General features: G+C 41.2%; 1 protein-coding gene across 14 annotated transcripts in view; it reads right to left on the bottom strand.

Moving 5' to 3' along the window:
* Positions 1-16,967, bottom strand: part of LOC8041639 (rho guanine nucleotide exchange factor 11) — a 171,406-nt gene extending 154,439 nt beyond the window's left edge. For 7 of the 14 annotated variants that reach the window (XM_040501197.2, XM_040501196.2, XM_029972229.4 and 4 more), the window contains exon 1: positions 16,774-16,916. In XM_040501197.2, coding sequence (XP_040357131.2) covers positions 16,774-16,805 — 32 coding nt within the window. In that variant the 5' untranslated portion in view covers positions 16,806-16,916. Of the gene's footprint in view, positions 1-6,602; positions 6,650-16,773 lie in introns of all 14 variants that reach the window. The other 7 variants (XM_029972231.4, XM_029972228.4, XM_040501194.2 and 4 more) reach the window with 5 other exon arrangements.
* Positions 16,968-17,424: the final 457 nt, after the last annotated feature.

The raw sequence follows: 17,424 nt of genomic DNA on the forward strand, positions 1-17,424 counted from the left end.
AGGGGAAACCTCCTTCTCTCTTTAGCGTTCCGTCTGCTTCCTCCTCCCCGGCCCGTCTTACCCTCGCCCTTCGTTCTTAGGTTGCAACGGACTATAGGTACTCGCTTAAAGATGTATCTAGGTACATGTACAGTTACTTCAAAGATACTTTATTTATTTCCCCCAAATTTGTAAGAGTATATTGGAATAAAGCTTTTTGTACTAAGGATACACACAAAAACAAGTTCAATAAGTGTGCTTTATTGGTGTCCCCAGTGCGAGAAATAAGAAAAACTGCATTCACATGAGCATTCCAGGACACATTATCTTTTTCGGTTTGAGATAAAGGAAGCAGGTCGCTATTTTCCCTAAATGGAGTTCCGAAGCAATTTGATAAATTGATGTCACAAGAATGGCATCGCTAATCCACCGTATGCTCAAATGAACACCGCCATTCGCTGAAGTGTCGATCGATGAAACATCATGGGCAGGACTTCGTTTGCTAAAACGTCGTTCGATTATGTCAGTGCCCTCCCAGGTCGTACCCAACTCAACGTTAATCATGGCACATGGTAGTGTGTTAATACTTCCAAGATTTGTAGTTTCTACCATTTTGACGAAGCGAATAGAAAAGTAGCTGTAAAAAGTAACTTCACATAGTTACAAGTTACTGGAAAACATACCTTAGATACAGAGAAAGAGACCAAGAAATGAAAGTATTTAGTATTGTACCTCAGGTACAACAAAAGTACCTAGGTACCGACTTACAGTTACCTGTATTTAGGTACTTAACAACCCTGCTCCACGCTCATATTGAAGCTCCAAGGGCTGCAGTCTTCAACATACAAAACACTAATAAATTGAATTCTATGAAACTACAGATATACTGATAAACAGAAAATAATGATAAGGCTCAAAGAAGAAAGGATTCAGCAGAACAGTTATAATTTTCTTCAGTCAAAGTTTGAAAGATTGATCAAGGTCCAATGGAAACAAAAAATATGTTGAGTAATCAATCTGAAAATTAGCTGCTGCAGCCAATTATGCGAAGCCGCCATATTTTGGGCGTGCATTCTGAGCATGTATTGAGCACAAATGCAACATTGGCAAGAACTCTGGCCCAGTCGCATGCTCCATGCTGAAAGTGATGCCCAAGGATGGATGGATTTTAATGGCTTATACCTCTTGTAACAGGCGGTAGCTTGTACCACCCAGCTTAAGTCTAAAAAGACAAACATATAATTCCTACCGCCCTTCTAAGCTAATTTTCTCCCCCTAACTATCCCCAGGCAGTGTGGGATATCACCCGGACAACCTTTGGGGGATCGGGCAAAAAACTAAAAACATCACCCCCGCCTCTTCACCCCGGCAAGGAAGTCAGCAATTTTCCTCTGGTCAAACCCTGTCGGAGTTACCCCAGCACTGGAGCCACTGGGGGACAGGGTTGAGATTTTGGGCCAGACACGCGGGAGGGAGTCCCAATTTTTCTCTGTCCCGCCTGTCCCCTTCTAATCGCCTCTTTGTGACTGTAATCCTTTTCTTTTCCGTCCTTCCACCATCGCCAGAGAAACCCAGGACCCCGGCCAAATCTGTGGCCCCTTCAGGAAGGGTAGGTCAAAGCCCCGTGCACTTCAAAACCAAGTGCTCTAGGGCCTTGCCCTCATTGTGGTAGGCAGCACATAATGGGTCTGTCTCCTGAAATTTAGCCCTATATGTCCTCGTCCTCAGAACTCCCGTTCTCGTCTCAAACAGCAAAGAACTTCCCAGGGAACTGTCAAACGCATGTTCCTTTCTTATGCGCTGTTTTGTGACCTGTGTATTGTTAGAGCTGATTTTTCCTGCATTCTTACCTCCCACATTTTTCTTTCTGTCTCTTTCACTACCTTTTCCACCAAAGTAGTCTGCTCAGCGCCATCAATAGTGTGCAGGTATTTAAAAATAAGCTGGCAAGTTCGATTTATCCATTTTGTGTTTAAACGTTTTATGTATAAATACCTGAATACCTTCCATGCCCACCGCATATCATCCATTTCGGTCAATTTTTGTTCATATTTCAACTTACAAATTGCCTCCCTGCTCTCCAAAGACGACCAGCCCATGTCCCCCTGTACTCACTCATTTGGTGTTGTTCCATGTGTTCCCCGTGCCAATCTGCCTACGCATCTTTGTTGAATTTCTAATCCTGATTGAACCTCTCATTTCATGCACACTACCACATTGCCAAAAGACAGCCCTTGTACCATCACTCCTTTCCATATAGCTCTGACCGCTTCATATCTATTATAGTTCCTTAGTGCCTTGAGCTTCATAGTAGATTAATTTCTTTCCATTTTCTAATTATACTCTCCTCATGATCCTCTAGATATTTCCTTCGATCCTTGAGCCAGACTCCCAGATATTTGTATTTTTCTACAAGGTCTATTACAATGTCTTTTATCCTCAGGGGTTTCCTCTTTTCGTCGTTAAACACCATTACTTCAGACTTGTCACTACTAAAACTCATCCCCAAGGTGTCCCCTTCCTCTCCACATATTCCAGCTGGTTCCTGTAACGTATCCTGGTTATCTGCCATAAGTACTATGTTGTTCACATACATCCAGTCCTGGTATTACCTGTACTACATTTCTTCTTCCTTCCATATAACTCAGGTCAAAAACTAAGTTGCTCTGTTCCAATTTCTTTTTTATTTCACTCAGGTATGTCATGAAGAGTAGAGGTGACAGTGAACAGCATTGCCCGAGACCTCTTTTTATTGCTGTAGGTTATGTAGTTTCTTCTTCCCATGTTATAACTACCTTATTGTCTGTGTACATCGGCTGAAGAAACTTAACCAAATTTGCATCTACGTTATACTCCATCAGTTGACCCCCAAGTTTCTCCTGGATAACATTATTGTATGCTGCCTTGATCTGCGAATAAGCTATCCATAAAGGGTTATCTTATGAAGAACCAAATCTTCCAGTCTTCTATCTCTTCAAAATCCGTTTTGGAGCTCACCCAGTATTTGCATATCTTCTGCCCATTCCTCCATTCTCCGATTTACTATCTGATGCCTAGTAACCTGTATAGAAGTGAAGTTACCGTCATTGGGCGACATGATTAAATGTTCTTTGTTTCCTCCGATTTTATATATTAGTCTCATTTTACCTAGTTTCCAATCATTGGGTACCTCTCTCCCTAATTATTTGATTAATAATAATAATAATAATAATAATAATAATAATAATAATAATAATAATAATAATAATAATAATAATAATAATAATAATAATATCTTTATTTCCATCAATCTTGATGGGGGAGCCCGAGGAAAAAAGCTGTGATATGCAGCTGTGATATGCAGTCCCCTTACAGTGGTCAACGGCAAGCATCGAGAAACAAAAATGAAAATCTCATTCAGTAGCAGCTGAAGGTATTGTTAACAGAAAAACAAAACAAATAATGTTTTATGAAAATAATGCATCATGTACAAAAATATCCACACAAGTCTTTGAAAGTCAAGTTTTCAAGGGAAACACTACTACTGCACAAAGCATTTAACAAATTTGGAAGAGTAAATTGAAGCATCTGAGAGCCATAGGTCGTTCGCTGAGTAACCATCTTCCATTTCTCCGCGTGACGAGTAGAATACACCGGTGAATTTTCCTCCAACAATGCACGATTTTCTAAGAAACATGTGCCCTTTATTCTTTCACTCTTAAAATCACATGCCATAACTTCAATTTGCTCGGTTTTCCTAGCGCCTTAATGAGTTCTGTGGGCATGCCATCTGGGCCTGTCGCTGTACCTCCTGGAACCTTACTTTCTGCCTTATCCCATTTTCTTGTGGTCATCTCCATTGTTACACAATTGTGCTCGTCTACACTGCGGCTGTCAGTGCTATCTACTGTCCCCCTCTGCACAAGCTGGGAAAAATTCTCTTCGATTGTCCGCCTAATATATTCCCATGCCTCTTCCCCCTCTATTCTTCTCCCCTCCTATGTGGTCAGTACGCGTTGGAAACACTGTCTTTCTCCCCTGCGCTTTAATGTGCTCCCAAAAGCTTTTTGCCATATTCCTATCTTTTTTTTATTTATTTCAAACATCCACTGCACTCCTGCACTCCCAATTTCGGTCTGCATTAAAGCTGATGTCTCCCTTTTCCACTCTTGGAAGTTCTCCCATCTTGATGCTGCTTCAGCTGGCAAGGCTCCCATTTTTTTTGCCCACCTATGCTCCCTGGATGCCTCTTGGTTCTGCAATATGGCTGCATTAACCTCCTTACCCTACCAGCTTTTTGGTTTGTCTTTGCTTTTGCTTTCCTCTTCGTTTAATTTGATGCTTCTCTAATTCTCTTTTAAAGATTTGTCTTAAAACATCAAACGTCCATTCTCTTTGTGGTTGTTTCACTACTATGTTCTCAATACTTTTGATACCTCTTGTATTTGAGCTTCACTTAGTTTCGGCTTACCCGCTCGTTCTTGAGCTTGTCGCTCTGGTTCGGGTGTGCCAAATTCAATCTTAATTCTTTTGTGGTCACTCTAAATTTTTGGTATTTTTCTCATCTATTTCCATACTTCCTAGCCTGTCAGACAGTTTGTCGGACATGAGGCAGCAGTCTATTGTTGAGTGTGAGTTGTTTCATTCCCCCATTATTTTCCCGTTGCATTTTACTTGTACATTAACTAACACTAGGTCCAGGGCATCAAAAAATCTTCTAGCAACATTGGGGGGCTGCCAAAGTTTGGCAACCCTCCAATGATGCTTGATGGGGTTTCGTAAAGGGGCTATTGGTGCTGTCCAGAGTACAGCAAATACATCCTGTAATTGTGTAGAGCAGGGGTCTCAAACACGCGGCCTGCGACTCGCTGTGACGCGGACAGCAGGCTACGAGCCTCGAGTGCTAGAAATGGCATGTGCCATAGTGATCTCACCTCGCCGATTCACTCTCGCTCGAAATGTAGCTCTGGTTTCTCAACATATTCAGGGTTTTTACTTATCTGCGTTCATTTGCCCTTTGTTTCGCTTTATTTTTTGCTTCCCAGGTTTTTGTGATGTACAACAATTCCGCTACTAGGCTGCAAGCATGAACTCTTTGTGGAAGGATTCATCTCAGATGCGCGACCTCTTGATCAGCAGGAGCAACTGCCAAAGCTAAAGCTACAAGTTCAAAATTCGCGCCTTAAAAGAAAAAAAGAAAATCGTTACCAAAGGACAAGTATTTTTTCAGGGTGTTGTAATCAAAATCGTCATGGAAGCAAGAACTGTCAAATTAACTTATTGTCTTTTTTTAGAGACATGTTCAGTTTGGTTAATTCCTGAGTGAATTGAGCAACAGGAACGATAGTGTACTTGCCCCCTTGTTCTATAAAAATTTTGTGCACGTTGACGAGGCGCTATCATTTTAAATGTTGTCATCACATCAGGTCAGGGCCAAAAGTAGTCATATAAGCAAATCAAAACTAAAGATGTCGCTGCAAAACTGTGAGTTTGCAAAAAGCATAATACACGTGGTCTCTTCTTAAAATCTATTAACCCCCCCCCCCCCCCCCCCCCCTATGTTGGCCCTCAATCTTTCTGGTTTGAGCTATCAGACCCTACACTCAAAAGCGTTTGAGACCATTAGTGTAGAGTGAGACCACAATGCCCTTGTACCAATGAAAAAAAAAAAAAAAAAGCAGCCTGTAAATGTAATTTTTCACATTGACCAATATGAAATGAAGCCTTGGAAGAAGTTTGGAAGCATGCATCCTGAGCCTATTCTCAGCAACTTTTCTTTCTATGTATTTTCACTTAAATCTTGTTGAGTGGAGGGCCCTTCACTGACTACTAATAGAAATGAGCTGACAGATAACATTATCTTGCCTCTTGTTAAAAAAAATCAGCACACCTTACATTTGGCACAGACATACTGGTATAGACAAAAATGAGTGAGGAGCAAAATAACCTGAAATGATTTGTAACTAGTAACTTGCCTACCTTAAAATTTGGTTGTTATGGTTATAGCTGACACAGCTTACCGATCAGATCATGAGGTTGTCATGCCATTACCACCTATGTTAAGTGCAACATGAGAGCTAAGAACAGCTGGCATGACCATTTTCTTTTTAGTTTTCTAAAGAGAATTTATGTCCCACGTAAGAATATGGTGATAAGGTTGTTGCATTCAGACTCTTAGAGCTAACAAAATGCAGGTCTAATTTTTTTTTTTTTTTTTGCCACAGGAAGATGCCAGAAACAACCCCACAGAAACAGCTCGGCTCGATGAAAAGGAAAATGTGAGTCTGGAACCTGTGAACAGACCTCTTGGCCCTGTGCCCACTGTTTACTGCAGCAGAGTGGAAAGAACACAGCTGCCCATCCTCGTTCTTATGCAAAGGCCACATCATTGTAAATTTGTTCTGGGTTTATGTATGCCTTAGTTGGTGCAATAATGGTGCTACCGACAAAAAATTGAGCATGGTTGCCTGATATAACCATAATTCCTTCCTTCAAGAGAAGATAGCCTCAATTGTGTTGCACATTAGGCTGGGTTTCTGAAATGTTGTTCAACCATGCAAGACCCAAAGAAGCCCAGATGGCTTGATCAGAGGCCTTCATACTACACAGCACGTACAAACACCTAAGAACCAAACCATATTTACCTGAGCCTGTCCATTCCTAATTGTACCATTGAGAAAGGATCCAACGGCTGGTTAAAAGAGACAAAATTCAGACGGTAAGGGCCTCTGCATTCTGCTACGAGAAACTAATGCAAAGTTTTCTCCCAAAGATCATGTACCATCAGCCAAATCAATTTGCCCATGTAAAGAAAAAAAAAAAAAGATTGATGTTAGGTTGCAAAATTAAAGAAAATTACCAGTTATGCATTCCACATTCTTGTTGCCAACAAAATGTTATTTTGTTCTGAGGCATGAGGTAAAACTTGAGTTGACCAGCAAACACCAGTTTAGGAGTCACTTTCAGCAACATAACTGGGATTCAGCACCCTTCATTTCTTGTGATATGACTTATGAGATAGCATACAAATTAATATACAAAAAAAAAGTTATTCTGGGGAGTGCCCACAAAGGGACACACTAATCTGTCTTGATCTGCTATTTGTGCATGAAGCATATAGATACGAACACAGCAACTCATGACTTTTTTGGCTAAGTGTACCCTCAAGTTTTAAAATTACATGAGAATGCGGAGTTGCCACAATTCAAACAAAATACATTTTCTTTTAGCTGATTTTACTGCAAGCTATGCACAAGAAGTTCCTCACAGTTCTTAGCTGCCAAAGACAAGATAAAGATGTTACATAAGGTTTTATGTATTATGAGAACATGATTAATTGATTTGACTAATAAATCAGCTGCCAAAGCTTACAGCTAATTATGGGCCCCTTGCAATAACCGGATGTCTAACTCGTTACTGCCTTAAAGTATATCACAGACTGTGTTATATTCTGGGCTTTTATCTGTATTAAAATATAATTAAGGAATGCTGTACTTTAAACAATAGTTTTTCTCTCATATTCAGGTAAAGTAAACCAAAATAAAACTCGTAACTTTTCTTTTTTTAATATTCCTGTAATGATGCAGCATTAAACCCACCAAAAAAATCAAACTTTCATGACTCAGAAACGATTCCTGGTAAGGAAGCTTCTGGACAAACAGTAATAGGGAAAGTTGCCTCATTTTGCGTAGGAACAAAGAAGCTAAATGACAAGTAAAAAATATTTTTTACTCGTCATTTGCCTATCATTTAGTGCTTTCTATGTGCATTTGTTTTGTATTTCAATCAAAGAATCATGAAGCAAAAAATATTTACATAAGCTTGAACACGAGCAAAAAGAAAGGCTCTACTGAGCAAACCAAAACGTTGAGCTTGATTTCTACCTTACACTTCGTTCATCTATCACATAACATCCTTTGCAACAAAATCAAAATGCAAAAGCAAGAAATTAATACTAGAAAAGTAGTGTCCTTTTGTAATCAAATATGAATGTGAAAGACAAAACAAATAAAGCTTTTTTAACTAAAAAAAAATCAGGCTTGTCTTGTCCCAATGGGTCGGGGATTACATCAATTAAAAGTTGTTAATTAGACTTTGATTTGACAGTAATTTTTTCTTCCAGACTGTCATCAGTGATCGGATGAATAGATAGATCAATCAATCTCCTATGTTTAAAAATACATCTAGTGGTAAATACCAATATTTTCTAGTTCCACTAAGAAAAGCTGATTTAAATTAAAGAAATTGTGGATATTTATTTTAAAAGAAATCATGATTTTTATTCACTTTGGCTAAAACACACCCAACAGTAGCAAATAACCTTTATTTAATTAATCATTAGCATTGTTATGCACATAAAATGAAAAAAAGAAAAATGGAGCAAACACACCTTATATTAATCACCAAAATTGGCCTCGTGAGGTATGGCCCTTTCATTTACCGTAAGGTGCATTTATTTTGGAAAACAAATGTCAGAAAAGCTTTCTTCAATCAAAAGTTACAAAACATATTTCACATCAGAAAAGATAAGGCATTGGATCACTGGGACACTGATGGAACAAAAATGGGGTAGGAAGAAAAACCAATCATTGTCATTGTTAAGGTTGAATTTGATGTGAAAAAAGAACTAATATAACACAAAAACATTTCTTTCTCCTGTTCGCAACTTTTGACTGCTGAGAGTCACTCTCAAATTATCACCAAAAAAGACATCTTGTCCCACGTTTGTAGTAGAGTACAGCGTCACACCTTGCAAGACTAAATTTCTGCAATTAATTTAAAATAGGTTCAACCTCTTGGGCCCACTGTAGTTAGGTCTCTACAGCAGCTTGACAGATACTGCCTCCCCTTATTGCTAATGTGTACAATGTTTCCAGATCATGGTGCTTGCAAAGTACAATGTTCACAGAACACAAGAAACAAGTATCCATCTGGTCACTTGTTTCTTAGAAACTTGATAACAAAGAGAGAAGATACTATTATCACAGCACAGCAAGGTATTCTTTTGAAGTCAATTTCGTTCCATCGTCACAAGAAAAAGTCTTAAAGGAACACTACAACGAAACTTCGGTGCTTATTTCTTGGTCGATATGTGTTTTAAAGGGAGCAGTATCACAATGTATACCCCAATCTTTTAATTCAAAAAGACGCAAAAAGGGGTTTTAAAACAAATTCAATGATTAGCAAATGGCCGCTGGTCAATGTCACTAAAGCCTTTTTTGTAATTGTAATTCTTTTGTCTAGGAACATTGACAGGTATTGACGATGCCTGTCTTACCCTAGAACTATAGACAATTGCAAGCATGGCGCCTAACCGGAGCCCCATGCGTGCATGTGCAGAGTGAAAATAGCTTTGGCAAGCTTGTAATTGCACGCACTTGCCGACACGAGATAAGACATGGCGATGGCCAGATGCCCTGCTAGCGATCGTCTTGTCGACGTCAGCCTCGCCGCAGCTTTGCTCGTATCAAGACAGGCTACGTCACGATTGTGCCGAATGTCGTGTGCTCTCCACTGGCTGCTCTCATTCAAACGTGCAATTGTCATTCACGGATATTGTGGATCGTATTCAACCTATTTCTGAACACGGCGGGAAATTTCAATTTTCATCAAAGTGCCCTATTTTCCGGACTATAGTCTGCACCCGGTGCATAGTCCGCAGGGGCAAATTTTAGGTCAAAAATAAAAGTATTTGCTTAGATAGTCCACACCTGGTACATAATCCGCACCCCATGCATAGTCCGCACTTAGTGCCTAGCCAGAACTTGAAAAGTATCAAACACAGCACACCTTGACAAATGCCTACTGTATTAGCTCACAAAGAAGCTTTATCATACTGAAATCAACCTTAATATAGTCCGTTAATCATAAAATCCTTCACGGCTTGTTAGAGTGAACGATCTAGAAAAAACAAATCATTGTATTGTCCGCACTTGCAGATAGTCCGCATCAGATGAATTTTCAACTGTTAAATATGAATAGTCTGCAGACTATAGTCTGGAACATATGGTATATCTTTAAACCAAGCAAGTGCAAATCCAGAGTACAACAGGTTGTCCATAGTAGCAACTGTGTACGGATAGCCTGTGCAATGCCCACATCGTAGTACATCTGGCATTGTAATAAAATAGCAGCCCCCCCCCCTGTCTCCCTCATAAAAACCTACAAAACATTGGTCAGGCCAAGCCTGGAAAATGCTTCCCGTCTATGGGACCCCTACAGAGTGGGAAACATGTCTGAACTTAAAAAAAAATGCAGAGGACTGCAGCTAGAATAGTGCACAACCGGTAAGAGACAGCGTGATTGAAGAGGTCAGATTGCTAGGTATTGAAACTTTTTGAAACCCAGTGCTCAGAAAGGAGGTTAAAGTTTTTGTATACAATATAATATGGTTTGGCTCTAACAAATCTCTCCTTACATAACTCCAGTGTCACGAGCAAATGGTTGTCTCTAACCATGGAAACATCATCAGGGAGTTTAGAGCGTAAAATGACATTTAAATTTTACTTTTTTATTAGGACAATAACTGCGTGGAATCAGTTGCCAAAAAAATACAGATGTTAGTCCAAGAGCCAGAGCATACGTTGCTAATTCGAAAGTTGCGCCCTTGTGATATTTTGTTACTAATGCACTTGATCTCTTCTATAGTCCCGGACAAGGTGACAATGGCAGGGAGGAGCTTCAGTTGTCCCGCCTACAGCGTGAGCTTTCTACCTTTGAAAACTCTTCGGCATCTGGTGTGCCTCAAGGTTGCTCGCAATGCCAAGGTGTGGCGGAAGGCATGGAGAGCGTGTGCTAAAGGCCGGGCGTTCGAAAGGCACAGCCTCTCACTCTGTCAGTGAGCATGTGTTTATAGCTCCTTCTAGTGCTATTCCGGGTTTTTTTTGTGTTTTTTTATGTTCATGTGTTGTGCAATCCTGCTTAAACTCAAGCGAGCCAGCAGTATTGATCAGGGTGTCGTACCGGAACCGAACCAAACTGAAAACCGGAACCGAACTGGTAATTTTTCCGAAACTAAACCCGAGCCCGAACCCGAACCGTTATATTGTTATTGCAATGAACCCGAACCGGAACTGAACCGGAAAAAAAATAACGGTTACCGGCTCATGTCAAACGGTTCGGCCACGCGCTGTTGACAATGAATGTGCTATCAATGCCATTTGTTTTTTAAGTGCCGTCAACTGACACACACCTCGCTTACACATTTTTCTTCTCCACTCAGTCTTAGGAATATAAACGCTGCATCCATGAATCTTGACAAACGCTGCATCTATGAATCTTGACATACGAACCAGTATTGCGCTTGTCGCGGCTTGCACGAAAGAAAAAAAATTAAAAGGCTGTGCAAAAAAAAAAAAAAAAAAATCGCGTTACGGGATTTTATTGTCCTACAATCTCGTAAATCCTAAATGCTGCTGTGTGCTCATTTCATAACACGTTTCTAGAATGCGCGAGTTCTTGAAGCTTGCTTCCATCGGAATGAGAGAAGAAAAGGCTGTGGAGTTTGATAATAATGCATCCGGTTTTGTATAGGCACTTAGAAGCTAAAATATTTGTGAGACAGCGAACTCTTCGATTTTAATATTTATCCTATTACGTCCTTCTGGCGTTGCGTTCGGTGAAGTGCTTTTCCTATTCCGTATCTTGTTTAATGAAAACTTCTTTAAGGAACTAATTTGAGTTACCGAAGGCTAGTTCAAATAAAGAAAGCTGCATTTTCTCCCCACTGTTCCTTCAATTGCTTACACGCCGAGGTGGCGGGATAGTTAGCGAGTTCTACTTGTAAGTGGGTTTGTAAGGAGGTCGCAGATCTTACAGCTACTGCGTGGGACCCAATCAGATGAAGTCCGAATGCGTAAACGTCGGTGAGGTAACCTTTGAGCGCACATAAACAAACCATTCCTGGTAGAAATCCCTGAGCCTTACACTACGATGTATCCCGTTTCGTATGTGCTGATTTCAGATGTTTTATTTGTAATTTATTTTGATGTTGCAATTTGTCATTTATAATTTCCAAACCGGTTCGCGAACCGGTTCAGCGCCCAGAACCGGTTCGCGAACCGGTTCGCGGATCGAATTAATCGAACCGGAACAAAATAAATTTACCTGAACCTGAACCGTAACCGAACCCGAATTTTCATCGGTTTGACACACTGGTATTGATGGATAAAATAACTAACAAGAGCTTACTGCTCTTTTGCATCATGGCATTAAAAGACAAATGGCCAGTGTGCTCAACATAGGGGAGAATGTGTGCTAGCAAAGCGAAGAACAAAAGTCACTGCACAGGGGCGACATTTTTTATTTGACCTAATTATTTCTAAGAACCTCATGACACTTGTGATAGCACTTATTATGAAGTTCTGCTTGACAAAATGTATTAGATCCTTTCTGAGTCAAAACACAATGATGACATTGGTTCCTATAGCAAGTTTGCATGCATTGCCCAGAGAAAACATTAAGCTAGTTTAAAGATTTAATCAGACAAGCAAATGTTCCAGTAGAAAGATTACCTTATTTTCTTAGGTTCAATAAAAGTACTATCAATACTATTATTATTTTGCATCATATGACAGTTCGTCGAAGTCACAATAGAGAGCAAATAGTAACATTTTCAAAAATACCCATGTTGCTGCGTCCAAAGACCAACAATAATTTGACTGAGAAATGATCTGTCCCTGTGTCATGTAGCCAGTAAGATGGTCCAATCAATGTGGTGCATACCCTGATAAGTCAGAGCAGAGCTGTATTTCTGTGCCCACAGAAAACACTGAGCCAGCCCATAAAAAGTAGCTAAACCAATCAAGGCAAGTGTGTGTCAATCAGATGAAGGAATCTGTAATGTCGATCGCTTTGACCACCTAGTTGTGACAGATGAAGTTGCATGTAAAAATCCCGCAAGCTTAGACCACCTAGCATATGTATCCATGATCATAAGGCTTTATAGACCTTTTTCACAAGGGCACCGCCATCTTGAATTGATTTCCCTTCCAGTATGGGCGAAAATGTTGTTTTGCCATTGCCACGTCAATAGAAGGCATTTAAGATATAAGCGTAACCGTCACACATTCTCGTTTTGCCTTCCCTCTATTTTTTTAGCATTTGCAGGTTGAAACGTTTGATTATTTTTAATCGTCCATACCGGATATGCCTTTTAGGCGGCTGGAGACGAGAGTACACGAAAAAGGTTTATATATGACCTTTCTAGAATGGCTTCAGAGACCGTTTTTGTATGGGCCGTATGCTTTAATGTGGTACCAGCACGCAAAAGCAAATAAATGCCTGTGTAACTACCAACCATTGCAAAAAAATGAGAGTGCACTAAATAAATAGTAATCAGCACATAGTTCTCTGCACTTAACCATACGAGCACACCGGCAAACAGTATGTATGCTGGCAAGCATGTGCAGATCTAATGTTCTGAGCCCAAGACTAGTAAAAACATGTTTTGCATTTGTCTATTGTTGGTGTCAGTGTTTTGGACCCAGGCAGTTAGATATGTGACAGTAACCTTTTCTTTTGAACACATTTTGCATATGTCTACTCTCCATGTCAATGTCTGGGACCCTAAGGTATGTGACTGACATTAGCTTTTTCTTTCAGATTGGTGTCATGTTGAATGGTATCAGGTGCATAGTAGTGTAAGTAGTTCATTTTTAATAAATTGGCCATGATACAGACTAAAGAACAACAAGCAGTATATTTTGAAAAGGTCACAATACATACAAACTGGGTCTGCATTATGTGAGAACCACACGGAATAACCGAGAATAATAATAATAAAAAAAAGGTCAAGAACAGGAAAAGAAATTACTAGAAACTTTTCAACATTTTTTTAAATCAGAGTGTCTGATATTGGCCATTCAATTCACTACCATGACAAGTCTGCGTCTCTCCCACGTGCAATGGCCCACGAAAAACAAGAATGCCTGCTCGGAGCCTGGAATGATTTTGTTGTGCACGCTCTTGTGTAAGCGAGCATCCGCAACAGAATCTTTTCTTCCAGTACTACGTGCCATGATAGGCCCCAGCTTGTGCTCACCACTTTTTGAGAATTTCAAGTGTGGTGCATCTGGGCACAAGTCAGACTTCTTAATAGAGGCAAAATGGAGTACACAACTACTTTTTGGTATGTTTTTGCATAAATAAACTTTGAAACTTGATGCTTATGGCAGGAAAGCAACTCTCCCGCAGGTATGGATATCCACTTACAATTAGCAAGCTATGAGATCTAATCCTTTTGACAGAAGCTTCGATCAGGTGACCTTGCTTTCCAGTTGACAATCAGTCACCTACCTCAGACAATGAGCACAAACCTTTAGTGTTTAGGTTTGTCTCTAGGAAAAGCTGCAATAAATAATTACAAGACAGGGCAGGCTAGTTCTTTTATATAAGGGTGGCCATTTTCAGAAAAGCAAGGGTAAATTTTTAATTCTGCGCAGCAACTGCCCATAACAACTGTTCACATATTCCTGGTATTTGTGGTGAGTGTCTGGCTACAAGCACAAAGCTAGATAATTAGAGTTGAGAAAGCAGGTCACTAGAACAAGCAAATGAAAAGTGTCTGTTCACCCATAACCAGGCAAGGAACGACGGGGTTGATGAAGGGAGAGAGAAGCAGGGGCAATACTGGAAAAACAATGGTGACTTGGCACGTGGTAAAACCCAGTGGCATGTAACAAATTCATGAGGTTATGCCATGCATGATCCCAATAGAAAGACGAGTGTTGTGGTCAATTAAACTCTGGTGGATAACCAAAAAAAAAGTGTGCAAAATTTTCTGTTGCCAATTTTATGCCACTGCACTTCACATCTTGTCCTAGTTAACCGCGGCACCCAGTAAACCAAGTTCCCGTTTGATTGCACAGCTTTGGTCCTGAACAACAATGACTCACACTCCCTTATCCTGGTTCAGATAACCTAATAGCTCATTGATTGGTCACCAGGGCATGATTGTTCTATATGGCCTATGATAATTGGGATATGACCAAATTGCCCTTTATAAAATGACCCTTGTTTCAGTTACAATGTGAAAGCTTGTATTTTGGAAGGAAAACTATGAGAAGTAACTTTTCTGTTGGACAGAAGCGCCGAACAAACAGGGACAAAGAAGTAGACAAACAGGTAGCGCCTTTGTCTACTTCTTCGTCCCTGTTTGTTTGGAACTACCGTCCAGTGATATACCAACTAGTCCATCTTTCAATCTTAATACAGCTCTTCTGTGCTTGTACATAATTTCAATTAACACAAGAAAAAAAAAACTTAATTTACTTTTTAATTGGTAGGACGTCGCCTAGCAACAGTACCTTCCTTGCCTTTGGCTGACCTTGATACTTTCGCGCGTAAGTTGCAAAGCTGTATCCCAGTAACTTTATAAAGGTTTTTAAAAATATGATTGATATGTGTGTAAGACATACCAGCCCCAGCCTGACTCACCTAGATCACTTATAAGCACTGCTTATTAATACTGAAGTATTCAGCATAGTAAAAAAAAAATATATATATATAAGAAATCGTGATCTAAGTATTGCTCAGTAAAGCATCCGATGATGAACATTCATTGTATGCCCGTAACATCATGCGACGACCTTCCAGACTGTATTATTATTGCGTGTAGGCGTCTTCACGTATCATGGCCTCTAGTCATGTTGGCCGTATTAAAAGACTTCAGCTTCACAGCAGCCACGAAGTCCTTGGGACACACAACGCTGGTTCGGAGCGACCAGACAAGCATATGGGCACCCCGATTCCGCGGTTGAATCACGCAGACATAAAACCGAGCGCGGGGCAAAACTTGTCCCGATCTTTGTTCACGATCAACAAGCGAGCTTAGGAGAGCACTGTAGGCGTTGCATTTCGAAACGAGGAAATTCGCAGCAGCAGTAGCGACGCCCAACTCGCGACAATAAGGGTCTTCTACAAACATCCTACTGCTGAACGTTCTCGAACGTTTTTACAAATGCTGTTTCCTACCTATACCAACCTGAGGGGGAACTACGAGCACGACACGGGTTAAGAAGGGACTCACCTAATGATCTTGAGATAAAAGATCGCGATAAAGGATCGCCAGTCTGCGTTGTTACGCCCGTTCTAAAAAAATAACGAAACTACAGAAAGGAAGCCGGCCCCGATCAAACCGGAGATCCTAGACCATTCCTTCCCATTCCCGCGTCATATGCGACCCTCCTCAGGCGTCTTTACGACCGAGCTGGTACCGTAGAGATAGCCTCGGGGAGGTGTACGGTCGTGGGGCTCGAGGGCGGGTCGAGACCGGCGCTCGCTCGATCGGGACGCTCAATGTCAAGCTCGCGGCAAGGATGATGGACAGCGCGTCAAGGGTCCCAAGCAGGGGGACCCAATTTTGCTCGCATGCGCTAAGCCTAACGCGCCGAGCAACAGCCCGAAAAAATCAGCGTACGTTAGAAACGCTCGAACTGTGTCGATCGTAAACAGTCAGTGAATTTCACGGCTGCTAGATCGTTGCCTGTGCTGCTGCGCTCATGTCGACGTAAGGCGAAGCTTACGGGCGACACACCCTAGCGCATAGCTCCCCCACGGGATGGAGTCTCGCCGAGCGACTTCCTGCTAGCCATTTCGGGGAATACAGCGAGCGTTACGCGGCAACAGGCGCGTTCTGCGTACTCTAGATGGGAGCTGCAGCCGGGCTTGGCGTACGATAGAAGTTGTCACCCGCTTTCTCCGAGCGCCTCGACTCCAAAAGTGCCTTCAGTATCAACTCGAGCACAAGGCTCGGTCCCGTACGCTCGCGACATTTGCCGAGTGGCGTGGGGCGGGGTAGGGGGATGTCTGGCTCACCTGTCGTGCAAACCTGAAGCGGATATATCCATTATTTCACAAGTCAGTGCCAGTCACATAATCCTACTGCACACAGGACACAAACAAAAATAAACCTCCGATAAACAACGAATGCACAAGCCATCAAGACTAATATGGCTGACGTGCAAGCACGCGGAGCATTCTGGGAAATTTCATTACTTGTCGCGAACTATGTGAGCGAGTAGAGAAAGGAGCGAGCGGGCGTCATGGCGCCATGCGAAAGGCACGCAAAGAGAGCGAGGAGTAATGAGGAGTGTTAACGCCACCAACCCCACCGACCCTGCTTAAACGCTCCGAATCAAACCGAAACCGAAACCTGAATCGGACTGTGGCAGTTTGAAGTATCTATTCTAAGAAAAAGAGAAAAAAGAATATATATATATATATTTTTTGTTTTGTTTTGTTGACAAGTAGCTTTTGCTGATATAAATGTCACATGCGTCCACAATCCCAGTTCTTGTTTTGACGATAGTAGGCTTAGTTGAATGTCGGCTCACTGAAATTTTGTCTGTCTCAATGGCATCAAGGGCTGTGTTCCAAAATTTACTCGATCCGACTCCGGAGTAAAGTTTCGTACCATGGCGTTCCAAAACTTACTCAAGCAACGTTGCTCAAGCTTACTCGATGACG

Source organism: Ixodes scapularis, unplaced genomic scaffold (assembly GCF_016920785.2).
Source record: "Ixodes scapularis isolate PalLabHiFi unplaced genomic scaffold, ASM1692078v2 PGA_scaffold0__279_contigs__length_252992795, whole genome shotgun sequence".
Taxonomy (NCBI): Eukaryota; Metazoa; Arthropoda; class Arachnida; order Ixodida; family Ixodidae; genus Ixodes; species Ixodes scapularis.